At 32.7% G+C, this 19,031-nt stretch overlaps 1 protein-coding gene across 8 annotated transcripts in view; it reads right to left on the reverse strand.

Annotated features, from left to right (window-relative positions):
- Positions 1–19,031, reverse strand: part of cita (citron rho-interacting serine/threonine kinase a) — a 103,075-nt gene that overhangs the window by 37,060 nt on the left and 46,984 nt on the right. For all 8 annotated transcript variants that reach the window (XM_048186694.1, XM_048186693.1, XM_048186690.1 and 5 more), the window contains exons 14-25: positions 14,995–15,165; positions 14,647–14,700; positions 12,007–12,060; positions 11,554–11,694; positions 9,541–9,666; positions 9,068–9,163; positions 7,124–7,240; positions 4,428–4,537; positions 3,843–4,017; positions 3,369–3,566; positions 1,476–1,529; positions 866–1,063 (exon numbers count right to left, since the gene is read on the reverse strand). In XM_048186694.1, coding sequence (XP_048042651.1) covers positions 866–1,063; positions 1,476–1,529; positions 3,369–3,566; positions 3,843–4,017; positions 4,428–4,537; positions 7,124–7,240; positions 9,068–9,163; positions 9,541–9,666; positions 11,554–11,694; positions 12,007–12,060; positions 14,647–14,700; positions 14,995–15,165 — 1,494 coding nt within the window. The remainder of the gene's footprint in view (positions 1–865; positions 1,064–1,475; positions 1,530–3,368; positions 3,567–3,842; positions 4,018–4,427; positions 4,538–7,123; positions 7,241–9,067; positions 9,164–9,540; positions 9,667–11,553; positions 11,695–12,006; positions 12,061–14,646; positions 14,701–14,994; positions 15,166–19,031) is intronic.

The raw sequence follows: 19,031 nt of genomic DNA on the forward strand, positions 1-19,031 counted from the left end.
AGTATTATTGATATCACTCCTGTCTTTAATTTATTTTCTCCATTTGAAAACATTAGACATTCTACATTTATTTTGCTTATTGTTAACATTAGTGTTGCTGCTGATGCTTTTTATAAATAAAATTATTTTTGCAATATGAAGATTAAAATTAACAAAATGTATTGGTGTATTAATAAGATTTGTTTTGTTTTCTATGCAAGTAGGGAGTTATAAATAAAATGGTTTGTTCAGTTCAGTGGTGTTGTAATTGTGTCAAAAAAAGAAGTATAACAGTAAATAAATATCGGTTCTGCATATCGGTTATCGGGAACATAAATGCAAAAATTATCGGTATCGGTTCTAAAAATAAATAAATAAATAAATAAATAATCGGTCGATCACTAACATTTTGTCCATATAAATACAAGCATCTGCACTAAATTGCATATTTTTGCTCAGTTTGGGCCTCTGATTTAATTTTTTTTCTTCTATATTCTCATTAAATGAGCCATAAAAGCCTGATGCATCAAATATGAAACTCTTCAAAAAATTGCACATGCATATATTTTGTTTAAAGGCTCAATAAACTGTTCCATTTAAAAAAAATAAATAAATAAATAGGCTTCACAGGGTTAAATGTCAATATCAGAATGCAAAGATTTATTTTCCTTATTTTATGCAGCATATTTTTTCCCTTGTAGATTTTAGATACAAAAGCGTACAAATGTGTGCAATGGAAACCGGACTGAGATGAATTAAAACGGACCACAAAGAGGTGTGACTCCACTTTCAAGCAACTGTGAATGCAAAGACAACCGGTTCACTCCACAGGATTGAGTTCATTTGAAGTAGTTTTGCCATCAGTTCGTGTGTGAACATGACGCACCTGTTTCTGGTTGTTGAGGTGCATCTCTCTGTCGGCCACCTCTCTGCGCAGACGGTCCACATCCTGACTGAGCTGCAGTCGCTCCTCGTTCTCCACCGTCAGCTCGTCCAGCTGTTTGGACAGGTAGAAGTTCTGCCGGTTCAGCTCGGCGTTCTCCTGGGTCAGCTGGGTCAACTGCTCCTCCAGGTCTGTGATCACCTGACACAGAGAGACTCATTCACATCATCATCCTCAATATGTATGATTATGCTGGTCATCCATCACACACACAATCATTGCATTCATTAGAGTCAATCTAGCATAATCACTCTCTATTCGGACACTGCTGGAATATTACATATACATTTTTGGGTATTCTCTGTTGTGTCACGGCCAAGAGAAGAAGATACCAACTGTTTCGATCTCTTCTTTCTTCGGCTGTTTTAATCAATAATTTCTCTCTACCCAATCCCTGAGGATCCTCAAGCCAAACGGAGAGCTTGAAATCATGCAAGCGAACACAACATGCCTCTGCTGCGCTTCTTTCCATCTCAACTACAACCGCAGAGAACCATAGCCCACAGAACACAGGGGATTGTGGGAAATCTCAGCACAGAAAGCGCACACTTACCGAACAGCTGTCCCTCAGCGCGTCAAACTTGCGTTGAATCTCATCTCTGTGGGCCTGAAGGAGAAGAACACACATGATCAGTGAGAGCACTGTGCTGTGTGTGTGTGTGTGTGTGTGTGTGTGTGTGTGTGTCGTACAGAGATGCAGTATTCTCATATTCTACACGTTTAACACTGAAGTCACTTATAAATCACAGTCCAGGTTTCCAAAAAAAACTTTTCATGACCATTTTACACCATCTTTGACCTTTACAATTAAACAGACTGCTTTTGGTTCTTGGTTGCTATGAGCCTGTGAAATATATCTATTGTAGTATAAATATAAGTGTATAGTTATTTAAAAAAAAAAAAAAAAAAAAAAAAAAAATATATATATATATATATATATATATATATATATATATATATATATATATATATATATATATATATATATTTTTTTTTTTAATTAAAATATTTATTTATTATTTTTATTTTGAAGGTGCTTTATTTTTTTACAGAAAATATTTAAATAAATGTATATTTATTATACAGTATATTATATTTTTTATTTTAAAAATATTTATTTTTTATTTTAAAGGTGCTGGAAAGTGATTTTAAATATATATATATATATATATATATATATATATATATATATATATATATTTTTTATTTTTAAATATATATATATATATATATATATATATATATTAGTTTTTATTAAAATATTTATTTATTTTATATTTATTTTATTTTGAAGGTGCTTTATTTTTTACAGAAAATATTTAAATAAATGTATATTTATTATACAGTATATTATATTTTTTATTTTAAAAATATTTATTTTTTATTTTAAAGGTGCTGGAAAGTGATTTTGAATTATATATATATATATATATATATATATATATATATATATATATATATATATATATTTATTAAAATATTTATTTATTTTATATTTATTTTTATTTTGAAGGTGCTTTATTTTTTACAGAAAATATTTAAATAAATGTATATTTATTATACAGTATATTATATGTTTTATTTTAAAAATATTTATTTTTTATTTTAAAGGTGCTGGAAAGTGATTTTAAATTATATATATATATATATATATATATATATATATATATATATATATATTAGTTTTTATTTTTAAATTTATATTTTATATATAAAATATTTATTTTTATTAAAATATTTATTTATTTTATATTTATTTTTATTTTGAAGGTGCTTTATTTTTTACAGAAAATATTTAAATAAATGTATATTTATTATACAGTATATTATATGTTTTATTTTAAAAATATTTATTTTTTATTTTAAAGGTGCTGGAAAGTGATTTTAAATTATATATATATATATATATATATATATTAGTTTTTATTTTTAAATTTATATTTTATATATAAAATATTTATTTTTATTAAAATATTTATTTATTTTATATTTATTTTCATTTTGAAGGTGCTTTATTTTTTACAGAAGAAAATAGTTTAAAAAAATGTATATTTATTATACAGTATATTATGTGTTTTATTTTAAAAATATTAATTTTTTATTTTAAAGGTGCTGGAAAGTGCTTTTAAATATATATATATATATAATAATTTAAAATCACTTTCCAGCACCTTTAAAATATACAGGGACCAAAACTGTTTGGCTACAGATGACAGAATTTTCATTTTGGGTGAACTATCCCTTTAAACCAGGGGTGGGGAACATCGAGTTTAGCTCCAACCCTAATTAAACACACCTGAAGCTAATCAAGGTCTTTACAGGCAGGTGAGTGTTTTTTTCAGTGTTTTTCAGCTAAACTGGAGCTAAACCCTCCAGGATCAACGTTCCCCACCCCTGCCTTAAACTCTCAGCGTCAGTGAATCGCTGTGATCTGCTCGTGTCTCACTCTCAGTGCAGTGATCTCCTCCTCGGCCTCGGCCGTCGTCTCCTCCAGTTCGGTCTTGGCCTGCTGTAACTGGCTCTCCAGCGCGTGTCGCGCGGCTTGCAGGCTGCTGATCTGAGATTCTCTCTCCTGCAGTGACAGCGTAAGCTCCGTCACCTGACGCTTGATCTCCAGCTTCTGCTCCTCGTGCTCTAGACCCATCTGAAACACACAAACCAGAACCGTCAGTTTCAGCGCACTACTAACTCAACCAGGCCCCGCCCCTTTATATGAATTATTTAAATGAGGAATATTGAGAAGAAAACTCAAGACGACAATGGTTCGGAAACACCGACACTGAACTTTTTCATGCTCAAACAGCAACATTACACACTAAAGAAAGATGAGCATCATGGGACCTCTTTAAGTGTCTTTTAAACCATCATCACTGTTCTGCTCTGACTGAGGTATATATTTTGGTCAGTGATGTCCTCTCACCTCTCTCAGTCTGGTCTCCAGCTCCAGAATGCGGCTCTTCCTGCTCTGCTCCTGTTGGCTCATCTTCTCCAGATGTTCCTCTAGTTTGGCATTCTGAGCTTCTAGTTTTCCCGCCTGAGACTCCAGGTAAAACTTCTGCTGCCGCAGCTCTGAGATCATCTCCTCCTGAGCTTTCCTGAGGAAAACACCGGCACACGCTGTGGTTTACAGACGGATCTCAGCACACAAACATGATGTTTGAGTGTTTGATGTGGTGATTTCCAGTAAAAGGGGGGAAATAGATTTCTCCTTCAATAAACTCATTTCATAAACATCCTGAGAATCATTGCTGCTTCTCCTGGGTGGCGTTTCTCAAAACTACAATTGTTTTTGTTTGGCTAAATTGCAAAACATCAAATATTGCTATTCCTCCGTCACCCATTAAATCTAAAGCACTTGATTCAAGCCTTGTTCAGCCTTCTACAACTGGTTTAACAATCACACTCGGACCGCAGCAAACGTTAGTTAATGATAATAACCCTGCACACACACAGGAACCCAATCTGGTCTGAACTGGGCCCGTTTCATCATGTTTGAGGCTCTTACATGTTTTTCTGTGTGTAAATGCTGCTGTTGGCCGCCAGTTTATTGGCCTCGGAGAGCTCAGCGATCCGCTGCTCCAGACTCTTCATCTTATTGTCCATGGCGTTGATGGTCTGTAGAGAGAAAAGCGCACACAATCCAGCATCAGGACACGGATGTTAGCTGAAGCGACAGCAGGAGAGTTTGAGAAACCAGTTTAGAAACATCATTTGTTGCTGCTAGTGTTGTAAATTACACATTTGACTTTTTGAGTTAAATTTGTAAAAACAATTGGCTGCCAGTGATAAACTCTTCATAAAGCAGACTTTTATTAGTTAGATAGTGTTACTGAAGTATGTAAATGTTAAAGATGCATCACAATAAACAACCCTGCAGTTTCACACAAGTGAGCATGTGAGTCTGAGATCAGCTGTAAGACAGTAATCTAGTTAGCTAACTGGATCAAGAGCTAAAAGGCTTGAAAATGAAGCGAATCTCACCCCAAAATCAAATGATAAAAATGATAAATTATATTTTTTACGATCATAAATGAGTTACTTGTACAATATAATTTTAATATTTTTTATATATATATATATATATAAAATCAGTGCTTCCCACACATAGACTTTACTTGGGCGGGCCGCCCATGTATAATAACGGCCGCCCAAGTATATTTGGAGACACATTTTTGCTTTTATTATTTTTATCCTCTTATACTTTTATATCCGTGCAAGATAATGAAACCATCCGCAATCGATAAACTAGTTGTTTCATACCTGCTCGTTATGTGTGCGTCAGAACCGTTTACTCCCGCTGACATTCCCACGGGCGCTGAAAGTCACAAGGGGGCACTTTTGCGAGTTCTACAAGCTCACGCGACAGCACTTCAGTCTGCTTCAAAGTGATTCTCAATCAATGAAAAGCGCAGATTTATGCCAAGCGATTGCTAATGAACTCAAGTTGATGAATTATTACAAAGTCTACTTTATGGCCTTTATATAAAATGTTTTAGACGGTTGTAAGAATCTGAAGGATCAGCCTGCAATAGTACAGACATTTCAAAATAAGAGTCCCGGTGTATTTCGAGCTTGTTTATAATTGAAAGTCACATGCTAAGTTATTTATTTTTCTCTTGGGCATTATTTGTATTTTGGTTACACAATAAATTGTATTTAATTTCATTTCCATTTAATTCATAGTAAATTATTGTAGTCTCCCCCACAGGAAGAAAAGACTAAGAACATTATTTGACACATATATTATTCATTATTTAAATTTTACTAGTAAAATCTGTGTCCCATTCACTGAGAGAGACACTATATGACAGCAAGGAGAACATAGGAAAAGGTGAACCATTTAAATGCTGTAATTTTGCATAATTTACAATGCATAATATTAGTATGTAATTCAATGTAATATGTAATTAAAATTAATTTCAATAAATAAAAATACTGTTAAAAATCACACATTATTTGTTTGTCACATGTAGTAGACCATTTTTGTGCCGTGGGTAATAGGAGGATTTTTCGCCCGGCTACCACCGCAAGTATATTTTCATATATATATAAAAACAGTTTTTAAAAGCCATTTTTAATATCAATGTACTCGGCAAATGTGTTTATTTTAACCGTGCGGTGGCGCCAGATACTCTTTAATCAATAATGACAAACAGAGACATAATTAATTTATAACATTAACAAGATGATTAGCTGAATTCATTTTTAGAGTGACGACTGAATGTGTTTTTAGTGAAATGCCTGAATATAAGATTAGTATTGAAGTTCAGAGGCTGTCATATATGTGGATCAACTTACTTTGTGTATTTTCAATATGAAAAATAACTTTTATATTGATGGATTAATTGCATGTCGAAAAAAAAAAAACATGTCATGGATTTATTGCATTTTGGGGAAAAAAAATAATCCATTTTTATAATAAACCTTTGAAAATCAAAATCTAGATTTTAATTTTTAATGTTTTTATAACCAAAAGATGCTATGTGAAAGTTTGAAACAGAAAATAGTGGGTTTCATCTTTCCGCTTTCTTGGTAAAGAAAACACATTTTTACTCAAATTAATCAAAACGGAGTTATAGCGTTTGGAACTCTTCATATATATATATATATATATATATATATATATATATATATATATATATATATATATATATGTGTGTGTGTGTAATTTATAATTTATTATATAATATATACTTTTCAATGTTTACAATCAACATGCAAACTCATTAGTGAACACATCCATTTATTACCCATAAAGCTTTTTTGGCCTGTCATGATTATTGATTAATCGTCTGGTCGTGGATCTAATCGCAATTATTTGCAAAAATTATTAACTTTAAATTTCAATCACATTTTGCCATCCAAATAACAGAAATTTAAGCGCTTGAAATGCCATCAAATGCATTTATTATAAATTTTATATATGATTTCAAGTAAAAAAACATCATGTGTCGGCTTACACTGTAAGTAACATGAACAAAACAGAATTAAATTGTTAATCCCAATTATTCATATGACAACTAATCGTCAGCACACGTTTCATGATCGTGACAGGCTTCAGTCTTGAACTGGACTCTAGTAGTTCAAAATCTTTAAGGTCACATGATCAGATTCTGCTGGATGAACTAGTCAGTGTGTCTCTACAGCAAACACAACTAAACTCTGAGAAACACGAGCTTCAGATGAAGACGAGACACTCACTGCTTTCTGCTCACTGATGAGTTTGCATTTCTCACGCGCCTCTTCCTCGTGTTGAGCTCGTTTCTGCTCCAGACTCTCTTTATCAGCCAGATCCGCCTTCATCTGAGCCTCCAGAACCTGCACAGATATCAGGAAACACTTGAGGATCAACGGATCAGCATGTACATTCTGATATGAATATGATGTGGAGTTCTGATAGTGTGTGTGAGAAGGTTATGCATTTGTTTTTGGAATGATAAAATGAGAAGAAATGGATTTGAAACTGATTTGGCAATGACATCTATTGTGAAAATCTTTACTGAATGTTCAAACTCTGGTACAGATCGGTCTCATTCACTCATGATCATCAAACAGACACTTTATACTTGGAAAAACTCATCTGTCCTCTAAATTTGTGATGGTAATGACAGTAATGGAGACAGTGAATCTTTGTTATAAATTATGACACATTGTACACAAACACGATGCATTGAAAATATGATTTTCAATGCAAAAAGTGGACATCACTTTGATTTAAAGACTTTATTTATTTAACAGAATGAAGTTAAACTCTTAAAAGAGGAAAAGGTCATTAAAGAACACAAACATTTTAATTAAAGATATTATAATCTAGAAACTACCTAAGTTTGAGGTGAGTAATAGGCTTGCTACGTCATTAAATTTTCATAGTAATGCAAATCATTTAGTTCAGCTAGAAAACAGACATTACAAATAAAAAAATGCATCTAATCAATGCAGCGTGAGCCGAATGAGAGTCGCAGCACAGATCAGCAGCAGGAGTCAGATTTCATTTATCACGAGATTTGGTTTCAAAGCAAAATGTACCCAACATTCAAGCATTTGCCGCCCCGAATTGGTGCTAATTTGAAAGCACGGCCATTCATAATGGTCGACTGGCAAGGGGCGTTTTCAGTTCATTTCAATTAATTGAAAACGCTCGCTCTTCTCCGCACCGTTATGAACGCATGTGCGCATTTTACTTTCATTTTTGAATTAGAGATTTAAAATTACCACATCGATTAACCAGTGGGAAAACTCACTCACCATTAGTTGGTAAGATTATTTAATGTTTTTGAAAGAAGTCTGAATATACAGTAAAGTGTAATTTATTCCTGTGGTCAAAGATGAAATTTTCAGCATCTTCAGTGTCACATGATCCTTCAGAAATCATTCTAATATGCTGATTTGCTGCTCAAGAAACATTTATGATTATTATCAATGTTGAAAACAGTTCATATTTTTGTGGAAATTGTCATACATTTTATTTTTCAGGATTCTTTGATTAATAGAAAGTTCAAAAGAACCGCATTTATCTGAAACAGAATCTTTTGTAACATTAGAAATGTCACTTTTTGGGTAATTTAATGCGTCCCCTGCTGAATATAAGTATTATTTTCTCTTTTTTTAATCTTTAAATAGTAATGTATTTCTATTTGAAAATTTCCCTTAAACAAAATAATCCCTCAAAAATTTCTGTTAAGCATAAAATAGTGTAATAATGTTTAACTTTTAAAAATAGCTACTTAAATTTACTATGAATAATCTTTAAAAAAAATATCTTATTCACCCAAAAAAGAGACAGTAGATAGTCACTGACAGCAAAAAAAGAGAAATGTATCCGTCGTGTTCCTCTTTCATTACAGACTGACACTCGCATTATTCTGAATGTCAGAGTCATCAGCTTTATTTCTATAGCGCTTCATACAATCAGACCGTTTCAAAGCAGCGATAAACAGGAAAATAACAGAATCAAACTTCATCAAATGCGAGACCAATTCAAATTCTGCTGTAAAGCAGCTCTACAGAAGACAATAGAGTTATTATTCAGATCAATTCAGTTCAGTAACTGTGTGAAGTTCATGAAATAAGAAATGAGTCATAAGCAGAAGATAATCGTGTCGTTGTTCAGCTCAGCTTGATGTGCTTCAGTGTGCTCAACTCTACCTTGATTTTGTCCTCGTAGAGCCGCTCTTTCTGCACCAGGTGTGCTTCCATCCTCTGCGCCGTCGCCTGCGTCTCCCGCAAGTTCTCCTCCAGCTCCTAAACACACATTCACACACACACAGTCCAGTCAGGTGACAAACACAAACGATTTCCCAGCAGTAAAATCCCATCAGCAGGTGAAGTGAAGAAGTGAACTTGCTTTGAGAAGCTGTGAGCCGGTCGACGGGACGGCCTGGAGGTGTGTGTGTTCCTCATTGAGAGGTGAAGAGGTGTGTGTGTGTGGCAGCAGATGGGACATCCTGTGAGTGTGAGTGTGTGCGTTCTGTTGTCATTTGCCAATCTGGTGGAAACAAGGATGACGGTGCAAAGACGAACGTGAAGAGAGACCTGTGTGTGTGTGTGTGTGTGAGGTCAGCTGGTTAAGGAGGCGTGTTAGTGGTTTAATCTTTGCTAGTCTGATCCGTCTCTCTCACCAGTATCTTCTCAGCCATCTGTTGGATCTGTTGGGATTTAGTCTGGATGTCGTCCTTCAGTTTATTCTCTCGACGCTCCACCATCTCCAGACGCTTCACTTGGTTTTCCAAAGTCTTTCTGCCCTCCTGTCAGTAAGAAAGTAATGAATTAACACTTATTATAGGTTCAGGAATCAAGCCTGTCAAGTTCATATTATAAATCAAAAACAAAAGAAAGAAATCATATTTTTCATACCTGTTTTTGCCACCGTTAAGATTTTTTGCATCAAATTTTCATGACAATTGAGCACATTTAACCCCCAAATTATCATTAGGTGGCATTAAATTGACCAAAAGTGACAGTAAAGAGATTTATAATGCTAAAAAAAGAGGTTTTGTTTCAGATAAATGCTGTTTAAACATTCGATTCATCAAAATACTTATGATAAAAATCATATCAGAATGATTTCTGAAGGATCATGTGACACTGAAGACTGGAGTAATGATGCTGAAAATCACAGGAATAAATTACACTTTACTATATATTCACATAGAAAACATTGTAATGATATTTCACTATTTATGATCAAATTAATGCAGCATTAGTGAGCAGAAGAGACTCTTTCAAAAGCATTAAAAATCTTACAGACTTAAACATTTGAATTGTATAGTGTGCTTATTTAAATAAGTGTACAGTATTTTATAATAATTCAATAAAAATACTGTATTAAAGTAATTAACTAATAATTGCTGAGAATATAACAATTATTGAAAAAACTGAAAAGAAAAAAGAAAAAAAGGAATGAAAATTTGTGGTAAATGTGGATAATTGTCATGCAAGTTAATATAAAAATATTGGTAACACTTTACAATAATCATAATGCACAAACAAAACAAAAATAAAAATCCATAAATATATAATAAATAAATAAAATGAAATGAGATGGACTGGACACCTGTCGGGGATCTGCCTGTATATGGACCGAGATGGAAAATTAAATTAAATTAAATTAAATTAAACAAGAAATAAAATAAAATAAAATAAAATAAAATAAAATAAAATAAATAAAATAAAATAAAATAAAATAAAATAAAATAAAATAAAATAAAATAAAATAAAATAAAATAAAATCATGAAATTAAACAAGAAAATAAATAAATAATAAAATTAATCAAGAAATACAATAAAATAAAAACATGAAATTAAACAAGAAAAAAAAAATAATAAAATTAAACAAGAAATAAAATAAAATAAAAACATGAAATTAAACAAGAAAAAAATAATAATAATAAAATTAAACAAGAAATACAATAAAATAAAATAAAAACATGAAATTAAACAAGAAAAAAAAAATAATAAAATTAAACAAGAAATAAAATAAAATAAAAACATGAAATTAAACAAGAAAAAAAAAATAATAAAATTAAACAAGAAATAAAATAAATATAAAAATCTTAGTAACACTTTACAATAAGGTCCCATTAGTTAACGTTGGTTAATGCATTAATTAATATTAACTAATAATGAGCAATACATTTGTTATAGCATTGATTACTCTATGTTAACATTAGTAAAACACTGTTTATTGTTAGTTCATGTAAGCTCAGGTCCATTAAATAAAATTATTAGTATTAGTAATGTATTAGGAAGTGTTGAAATTAACATTAACTAAGATTAATAAATGCTTTAGAAGTATTATTCACTGTTAATTCATGTTAACATATGAAGTTAACTAATGTTAACAAATAAAACCTTTTTGTAAAGTGTCCCAAAACTTTCTCTTCATGCAAAGAAATAACCTTTTTAATGATGGTGTGAACATGTTTCTCTCCTTCACTAGTGATAAACTAATAAATCAACTAATTATCTGACATTTGTCCATTTTGAGGTACAGTATCAGCTGATAGCTGTGTTAATCGTTTCACAGATGCTTTAACTCTCTCTACTATCAGTCCCACAATCCACCAGCAGCCTTGTCAAGGCATAACTTTCATCAGATATCATAAACTCGAGTGTGAAGTGACCCGTCTCACCTCGGTCTCTCGCAGGCGTCTGCGCAGGGTGTCGCTGGGGTCAGATTTACAGCGCAGACGCTCCAGCTCTCGCTCCAGACGCTCTTTGGCCTGACGGATGTTCTGCAGCAGCTCCGTGGCTTCAGTGCTCGCCTTCACCGCCTGCAGGGTCAAAGGTCAAACTCATTAAAGGTGCAAAATATGAACTGCATTATACATATAATAACACATAGTTTAGGGCCAAGAGGTCAAACTGTAAACTTCACATCCTCTAAAGGTCAGATGTCTATTCAAACACACATGGCAAAAGAACACATTTCAATGCCGATGCTTGTGTTTTCGTGCACAAAAAGATTTTGCAAGGTGTTGTTGGTCTTTGTAAAATCACTGTAACATACAGGCTATTAATATACAGTATAATGTAACAGACAGGCATTCATATTACACATCAGAAATAAAGAAAGAAATACCAACCTTTGAGAGTTTGTCCTGCAGCTCCTGGATCTTCAGCTGCTGTTCGCCGTTCGTCTGAAACACAGAGACCTCATGAAGTCACTCTTATTTCACACACTGTGACGATCAGAGCAGACGAGGGTGTAATCAGAGGAAATTAAACGTCAGCGCAGGTGAAGTCAGTGACAGAGACATACAACTGATTCAAAGAGACGTTTAGCACCAGGACGACACATGATCACACTGTCGTCTAAATATACTGATGTGTGATTTATCGCTGACTATATCATGTATTGACCAACAGTTATTTCATTATTTATTCATTATTGGCATCAGGCAGATATTGAACACAAGTAATATTAGTGCTTTTGTGTTACAGTGTGAACGGAAAAACTCTTTTCATTGGACAGGATTCAAAATAGCCTACAAAACAGTGACCCAAGACAGAAAGTAAAATAAAATAAAACATTAAATTAAACAAGAAATAAAATAAAATAATAAAAAAATAAAATAAAATAAGATAGACTGAACACCTGTCAAAGCTTTCTCTGTATATGACCTGAGATGGAAAATAAATTGTATAATAATTGTAATAATAATAATAAAACAGCAATTGTTTTTTTTAAATGTAATAAATAAATAAAAATAAAATAAAATGGACTGAACACATGTTGAGGCTTTCCCGGTATATGACCCGAGATGGAAAATAACATAAAATGTAAAAAATAAAATATAAAATAAAAAACTAAATATATAAATAATTAAACAAGAAATAAAAATTAAAAAAGAAAATGTAAAAAATAAATAAAAGTAAAATGGACTGAACACCTGTCAAGGCTTTAATAAAATGTAAATAAATAAATAAATAAATAAATATATATATATAATAAATAAATAAAAATAAAATAAAAGAGACTGAACACCTGTTGAGGCTTTCTCGGTATGATAAAATAAAATAAAATAAAATAAAATAAAATAAAATAAAATAAAATAAAATAAAATAAAATAAAATAAAATAAAACAAAATAAAATAAAATAAAATCATTAAATTAAACAAAGAAATATTTTTTTTAATCAAAAAATAAATAAATAAATAAAATAAAATAAGATAGACTGAACACCTGTCAAAGCTTTCTCTGTATATGACCTGAGATGGAAAATAAATTGTATAATAATTGTAATAATAATAATTAAGCAATAAAGCAATTGTTTTTTTTAAATGTAATAAATAAATAAAAATAAAATAAAATGGACTGAACACATGTTGAGGCTTTCCCAGTATATGACCCGAGATGGAAAATAACATAAAATGTAAAAAATAAAATAAAAAACTAAATATATAAATAATTAAACAAGAAATAAAAATTAAAAAAGAAAATGTAAAAAAATAAATAAAAGTAAAATGGACTGAACACCTGTCAAGGCTTTAATAAAATGTAAATAAATAAATAAATAAATAAATAAAACAAGAGATATATATATATATATGTAATAAATAAATAAAAATAAAATAAAAGAGACTGAACACCTGTTGAGGCTTTCTCGGTATGATAAAATAAAATAAAATAAAATAAAATAAAATAAAATAAAATAAAATAAAATAAAATAAAATAAATAAAACAAAATAAAATAAAATCATTAAATTAAACAAAGAAATATTTTTTTTAATCAAAAATAAATAAATAAATAAAATAAAATGAGATGGACTGAATGTCTGTCGAGGCTTTCCCCTTACATGGCAAATAAAATGCAAAAATATAATAAAAAACAAACAACAAAACAAAAAATAAGAAAAAATAAATAAATAAATATATATAAATATATATATATATATATATATATATATATATATATATATATACATATAATAAAAAATATAAAATTAAATGAGATTTCCTAGCAAGATGGAAAATAAAATTCAACAAAATAAAATATAAAATTAAGTAAGAAAATAAAAAGTGAGATAAAATTAAATTAAATAAAGATAACAAACTTACATACAGCTCTGGTGATAAATATCTATCTATATGCCAAGTATCAGTAAAACACAGTGCTTGAGTGTCTGGTTAATAGATGAGCTTATCATCACATTTCATAAAAACATTTATTCATGAAGAAGAGTGTCCTCTTAAAATGAAACTACTTGACCGGAGAGAGTTTTCACAGTATGAAGAGCGAAGTGAGCATCATTGAGGATGATTGACACCCACATCAACACACAAACACACTCTCTCTCTTTTTCCCATGTGACTGAGCAGCTAAACTCACTACAGACTTTAAGATTTGATTATTTTCTGTTTTTGCAGGCCTAGAAATAAAACATTTAAACGTCCCTGATATTTCCAGGTTTTGCATCACCCTGGGAAATGTGCTGGTTTATTAATAATAATAATTTAGCACCAGCATGATCGTACTGCGACGGCTCTGTCGACTGGTATCACGTGATCAGTTTGAACACTCAGTCAAAGCTAAAAGAGCCCACAGGGACGTCCTGTCCATCCCAGAGAAGAGGACGCTTAGTGCCGTTTGAGTCAAATCTGATAATGATCTGATGACGGATGAATTATTGAGACCGTGCTCTCCACCAGCCTGCTCAATTATTCATTCAGAGGGACACAAACAGATTTCAAATGAATTTCAGTCATCATGTGTGATTTGTACCTTCTCGAGTTTAGAGAGCAGCTCCTCCACCTCCGCTTTGCCCTGCTCCTTCGCCTGAACAAGATACAGACACTCGAAATCAAACGAGAAAAATCATTTATATTAATATTTAAATGTTCAGAATTGAGAAAAAAACCTTGTATTCTCCTTATAAAGTCACTTTATATCCCCTTATTAAGCTTAAACACATTTGAAAAATTTGCAAGTCTCAAATATAAGAGAGTTTTCATTTGTGTCACATGTTTTGAGCACTACATCATTCCCAGATTTACATTAGTGTTATTTCAGGCCATATTATGCACAAGGACAACAGTCCAAGTAAACAGCGAGTGGATGTTACTAAAGCACCTTCTGGATCCTCTGCTGGTATTCGGCCGCTTTCCTCTTCAGCTCTTCGCTGGTCTGTCGTGACTCTCGCAGCTCGGTCTCGTACAGGTCGCTGCGGCGGCGGGCGGCAGACAGATCCTCCTCCAGCTGTCTGATGGTCACCTGCATCTCCTCCAGCTGAGCGTGATACTCCTGAACACAGCCAGAGAAACCTCAGGTCAGATTTGAAGTCATATTCATAAAATGCAGCAACTCAGAGAACAATTCATCTGAGTGACACAAAACATTCAAAATCACTATTAGGATCAACACTAGACGTCCACGTGTGTTTCTGCTCCTCTAGCGCTCTGAGAAAAGCTCATGTGTTCCTGTGAAACGACCTGCTGACAGCAGCCGGACGGGTTAATGAGGGTTTGAGCGAGCACGATGCATTAAGGAATCAAACGGGCGGCTTCAGAGAGTGACTGAAATATAATGTGAATGATTACTGGCTGAGATTCTCTCTGAAGCCGGCGGGTCTTACGAGGTTAATTGTGCTGCGTTTAGAGGCCCGAGAGAAAAATCGCACATAAAATCAGACCGAACGCAGTCATGCTCTTCACGTCTGAACACAGAGTTTCTTAGTTTCACTCACTTTTAAAAGAGACTGAGTTGCCAAATTACAGGATTTCATGATCTAGGTGTTTGTCCAGAGGGACTGTGACTGAAGGTCTGTCGTTTAAAGCTGCTGTAAAGTGATTCTTAAATGGGAAATATGACAGACGTCAGTGAATTATGTGTCCTGAAATATCACACTGTTACAGCACTAGACTGGATAACGCATTAAACATTGATTTAAGATTTATGCATATAAAATTTCCATCCATTTGGTTTTTCAACAAAAACAAACTAATAAGCTAAATGTAATGCATATTTGTCAGTCATGCGTAAATAAAACAGTTCAATTTGTGTGTGTGTGTGTGTGTGTGTGTGTGTGTGTGTGTGTGTGTGTGTGTGTGTGTGTGTGTGTGTGTGTGTGAGAGATTGTGAGTGTGTGTGTGAGATCACGATTCTCCCACGATTGTGAATAGACAACTAAACAAAACAGTATATTTAAAAAATATATATATATATTTAATTAGAATTCATAATTTAAAAACAATCAGATTGAGTGAATGATTCAATGACTCACTCTTAAAGGGATAGTTCACCCAAAAATGAAAATTTGATGTTTATCTGCTTACCCCCAGCGCATCCAAGATGTAGGTGTCTTTGTTTCTTCAGTAAAACACAAATGATGATTTTTAACTCCAACCGTTGCCATCTGTCAGCCAAATAATGCTAGTGGATGGGAACTTCTACAATAAGAGTAAATAAAACTTGCTTAGACAAATCCAAATTAAACCCTGCAGCTCATGACGACACATTGATGTCCTAAGACACGAAACGATCGGTTTGTGTGAGAAACCGAACAGTATTTATATCATTTTTTACCTCTAAAACACCACTATGTCCAACGGCATTCATCACTCGATTCGTTTGGTCTGATCGCGCTCTGACAACTGCAGTGATGTCTTGCTCTCATTGAAGTATAAGCGCGAGACATCACTGCCGCTGTCAGAGCGCGATCAGACCAAACGAATCGAGTGATGAATGCCGTTGGACATAGTGGTGTTTTAGAGGTAAAAAATGATATAAATACTGTTTGGTTTCTCACACAAACCGATCGTTTCGTGTCTTAAGACATCAATGTGTCGTCACGAGCCGCAGGGTTTAATTTGGATTTGTCTGTCGTGTTTTATTTACTCTTATAGTCAAAGTTCCCGCTGACTTGCATTATACCACTGACAGACGGCAGCGGTTGCAGTTAAAAATCATCATTTGTGTTCTACTGAAGAAACAAAGACACCTACATCTTGGATGCGCTGGGGGTAAGCAGATAAACATCAAATTTTCATTTTTGGGTGAACTATCCCTTTAATGACTTTACTGGATGAATCAGTGTTTTTGAACAAATCCAGGGCTCAATGCTAAGGATTTTTTCTACTGTCCCGGTCGGGCCAGTGATTCAAATTTTTACTTGCCCAGCAAAAATGTTCACTGGACCCACAACAAAAAATTAATAAAGTAAAAGAAAAGAAAATGGGCCTATAAAATAAGCCTAGTTATTGTTTTTGTTGTTTTTGATACATCATGGTTATGACACCAAAAGCTACTATATAAACTCGCTTAAATTTTAAATATTGTAAGACAAATAAACAGTAAGTAATAAAATAGGAACAAATAATCAAATAACGAGTAAAAGCACAAATAAATACAACAGAATAAACACATAAATTAAATAAATGATGCTTTTCAGGTTTTTTATGTAGGCTTAAACAGGAGATTTTCAAGTACAGAAATTGTAATCTAATGTATAACTATATAAATATAGATTAAACTTTATTAAAGTTAGTCAAGAGCTGTTACAGATGCATTGCATACATGTTTTTATAAATACCATTATTTGAAATTATTTATAAAATGAAAAGATACTTTAAATGTGAAATTTAACCCGCCAGTAGGTGGCAGCAAGTCCCTGTTAATGAGCGAGTCATTGAAATTCAACCGATTCATTCAAACGGCTGATTCATTCAGAGATGCAAAACAATTTGTTTGGAACAATTTTCATCTGCAAAATAGAGCGAAACAAGCTATTTGGTGTCTAAAATGTAAGTCACTTAAAATAAACTGCTTGTTTATTAAACTGTACGATATATAAAATCAATATCACATTTGAATCATGCTAAAACTTAGCACTCTTCGTCTAATATTTGTTAACTATAATTAATTACATAAATATAAAAGACATAGAAGGGCATTTTGCCCCTTATCTTGAATTCTGGGGGTATTCTAAATGCATTTTAATGGACTAGATCACGCAGTGAAAGTGTAAACTTTAATATGAACGTGCACTAGTCTAACCTAACTGACTACATCACGTAGTGTAAAGTGAGAGACATACTCGATAATGTCAGATCAATACTCTATTTTGATCAGTACCGTAGACATCAGTGTTTATATCTGAACTATAAACATTTATTCCAGTACTTTTGTGATAATTTGAATGAGTTGTAAGTCTGAAATAATGATACTGTGAAGCCGTTTCATACATGACAGCTCAGATTCGTCCTTATCGAAGGTTTAATAGACTGAGCCGAATCGCTGTCATTTAGAAATAAGATTCTGTGGGTGTTTGAATTGAGATTGCGATCATTTAATGATTAATCACGCAGCTCTAGTGTGTGTGTGTGAGAGTGAGTGTCAGAGATCAGTGTGAAGGACTGATTGTTAGACGAAGATCTGGAGACTGAATCAGACTGATATTGATCAGAGGAGACTGACAGTCTGAAGTGATGTGGATGAGATCTGAAGAGATGTCCAGCAGTACGACACCTAATTACTTCAACGTAACGAGAACAGTGTCTAGCATGCTAATAAACACTAACAGAAGCTTCTTAGTAATCTGCAGTTATCAAGTAAGCATGTTCTTCTACAGGTATCTTCAAAAACAACATATGCTGCTAGAATTCAGACATATGTTATATGTTATATAATAAATTATGCTGGACACAGTATACACCACCGTTCAGAGGCAGCAGACGGACGGACGGATAGATAGAAATAGGCTGGAAAGATTTCAAACTAATCTGGAGAATTTCCACACAAAAATAGATGAAACTCCTGCCAGTTTGTGACAAAGCCTTTTAAAGATCCCAGCACACTCAGGGTTTAAAAACCAGCTCAAGACATGTTTTCCAGCACAGGATTATCCACTAATTCTTGTTTCTAGTTCAGTGAGTGAAATATTATTCCCCATAATGCCTTGAGCTCATGTTCATGCACACACACACAGAACCACCAAAACTCAAGCAGCATGTTTGCATTACGACTGTGATTCTGAGCTGCTTTCCCATCAGAAAATAATCAGACTAATAAGAAAACCCAATTTGATGTAATAATATACTTCAAATATAGGATAAACATAACATCACTAGTGTATGATCAGATAAAAAAGTGGTTGTGACTGTGCATCACAT

The sequence above is a fragment of the Megalobrama amblycephala genome, linkage group LG4 (genome assembly GCF_018812025.1).
Source record: "Megalobrama amblycephala isolate DHTTF-2021 linkage group LG4, ASM1881202v1, whole genome shotgun sequence".
NCBI classification, from domain to species: domain Eukaryota; kingdom Metazoa; phylum Chordata; class Actinopteri; order Cypriniformes; family Xenocyprididae; genus Megalobrama; species Megalobrama amblycephala.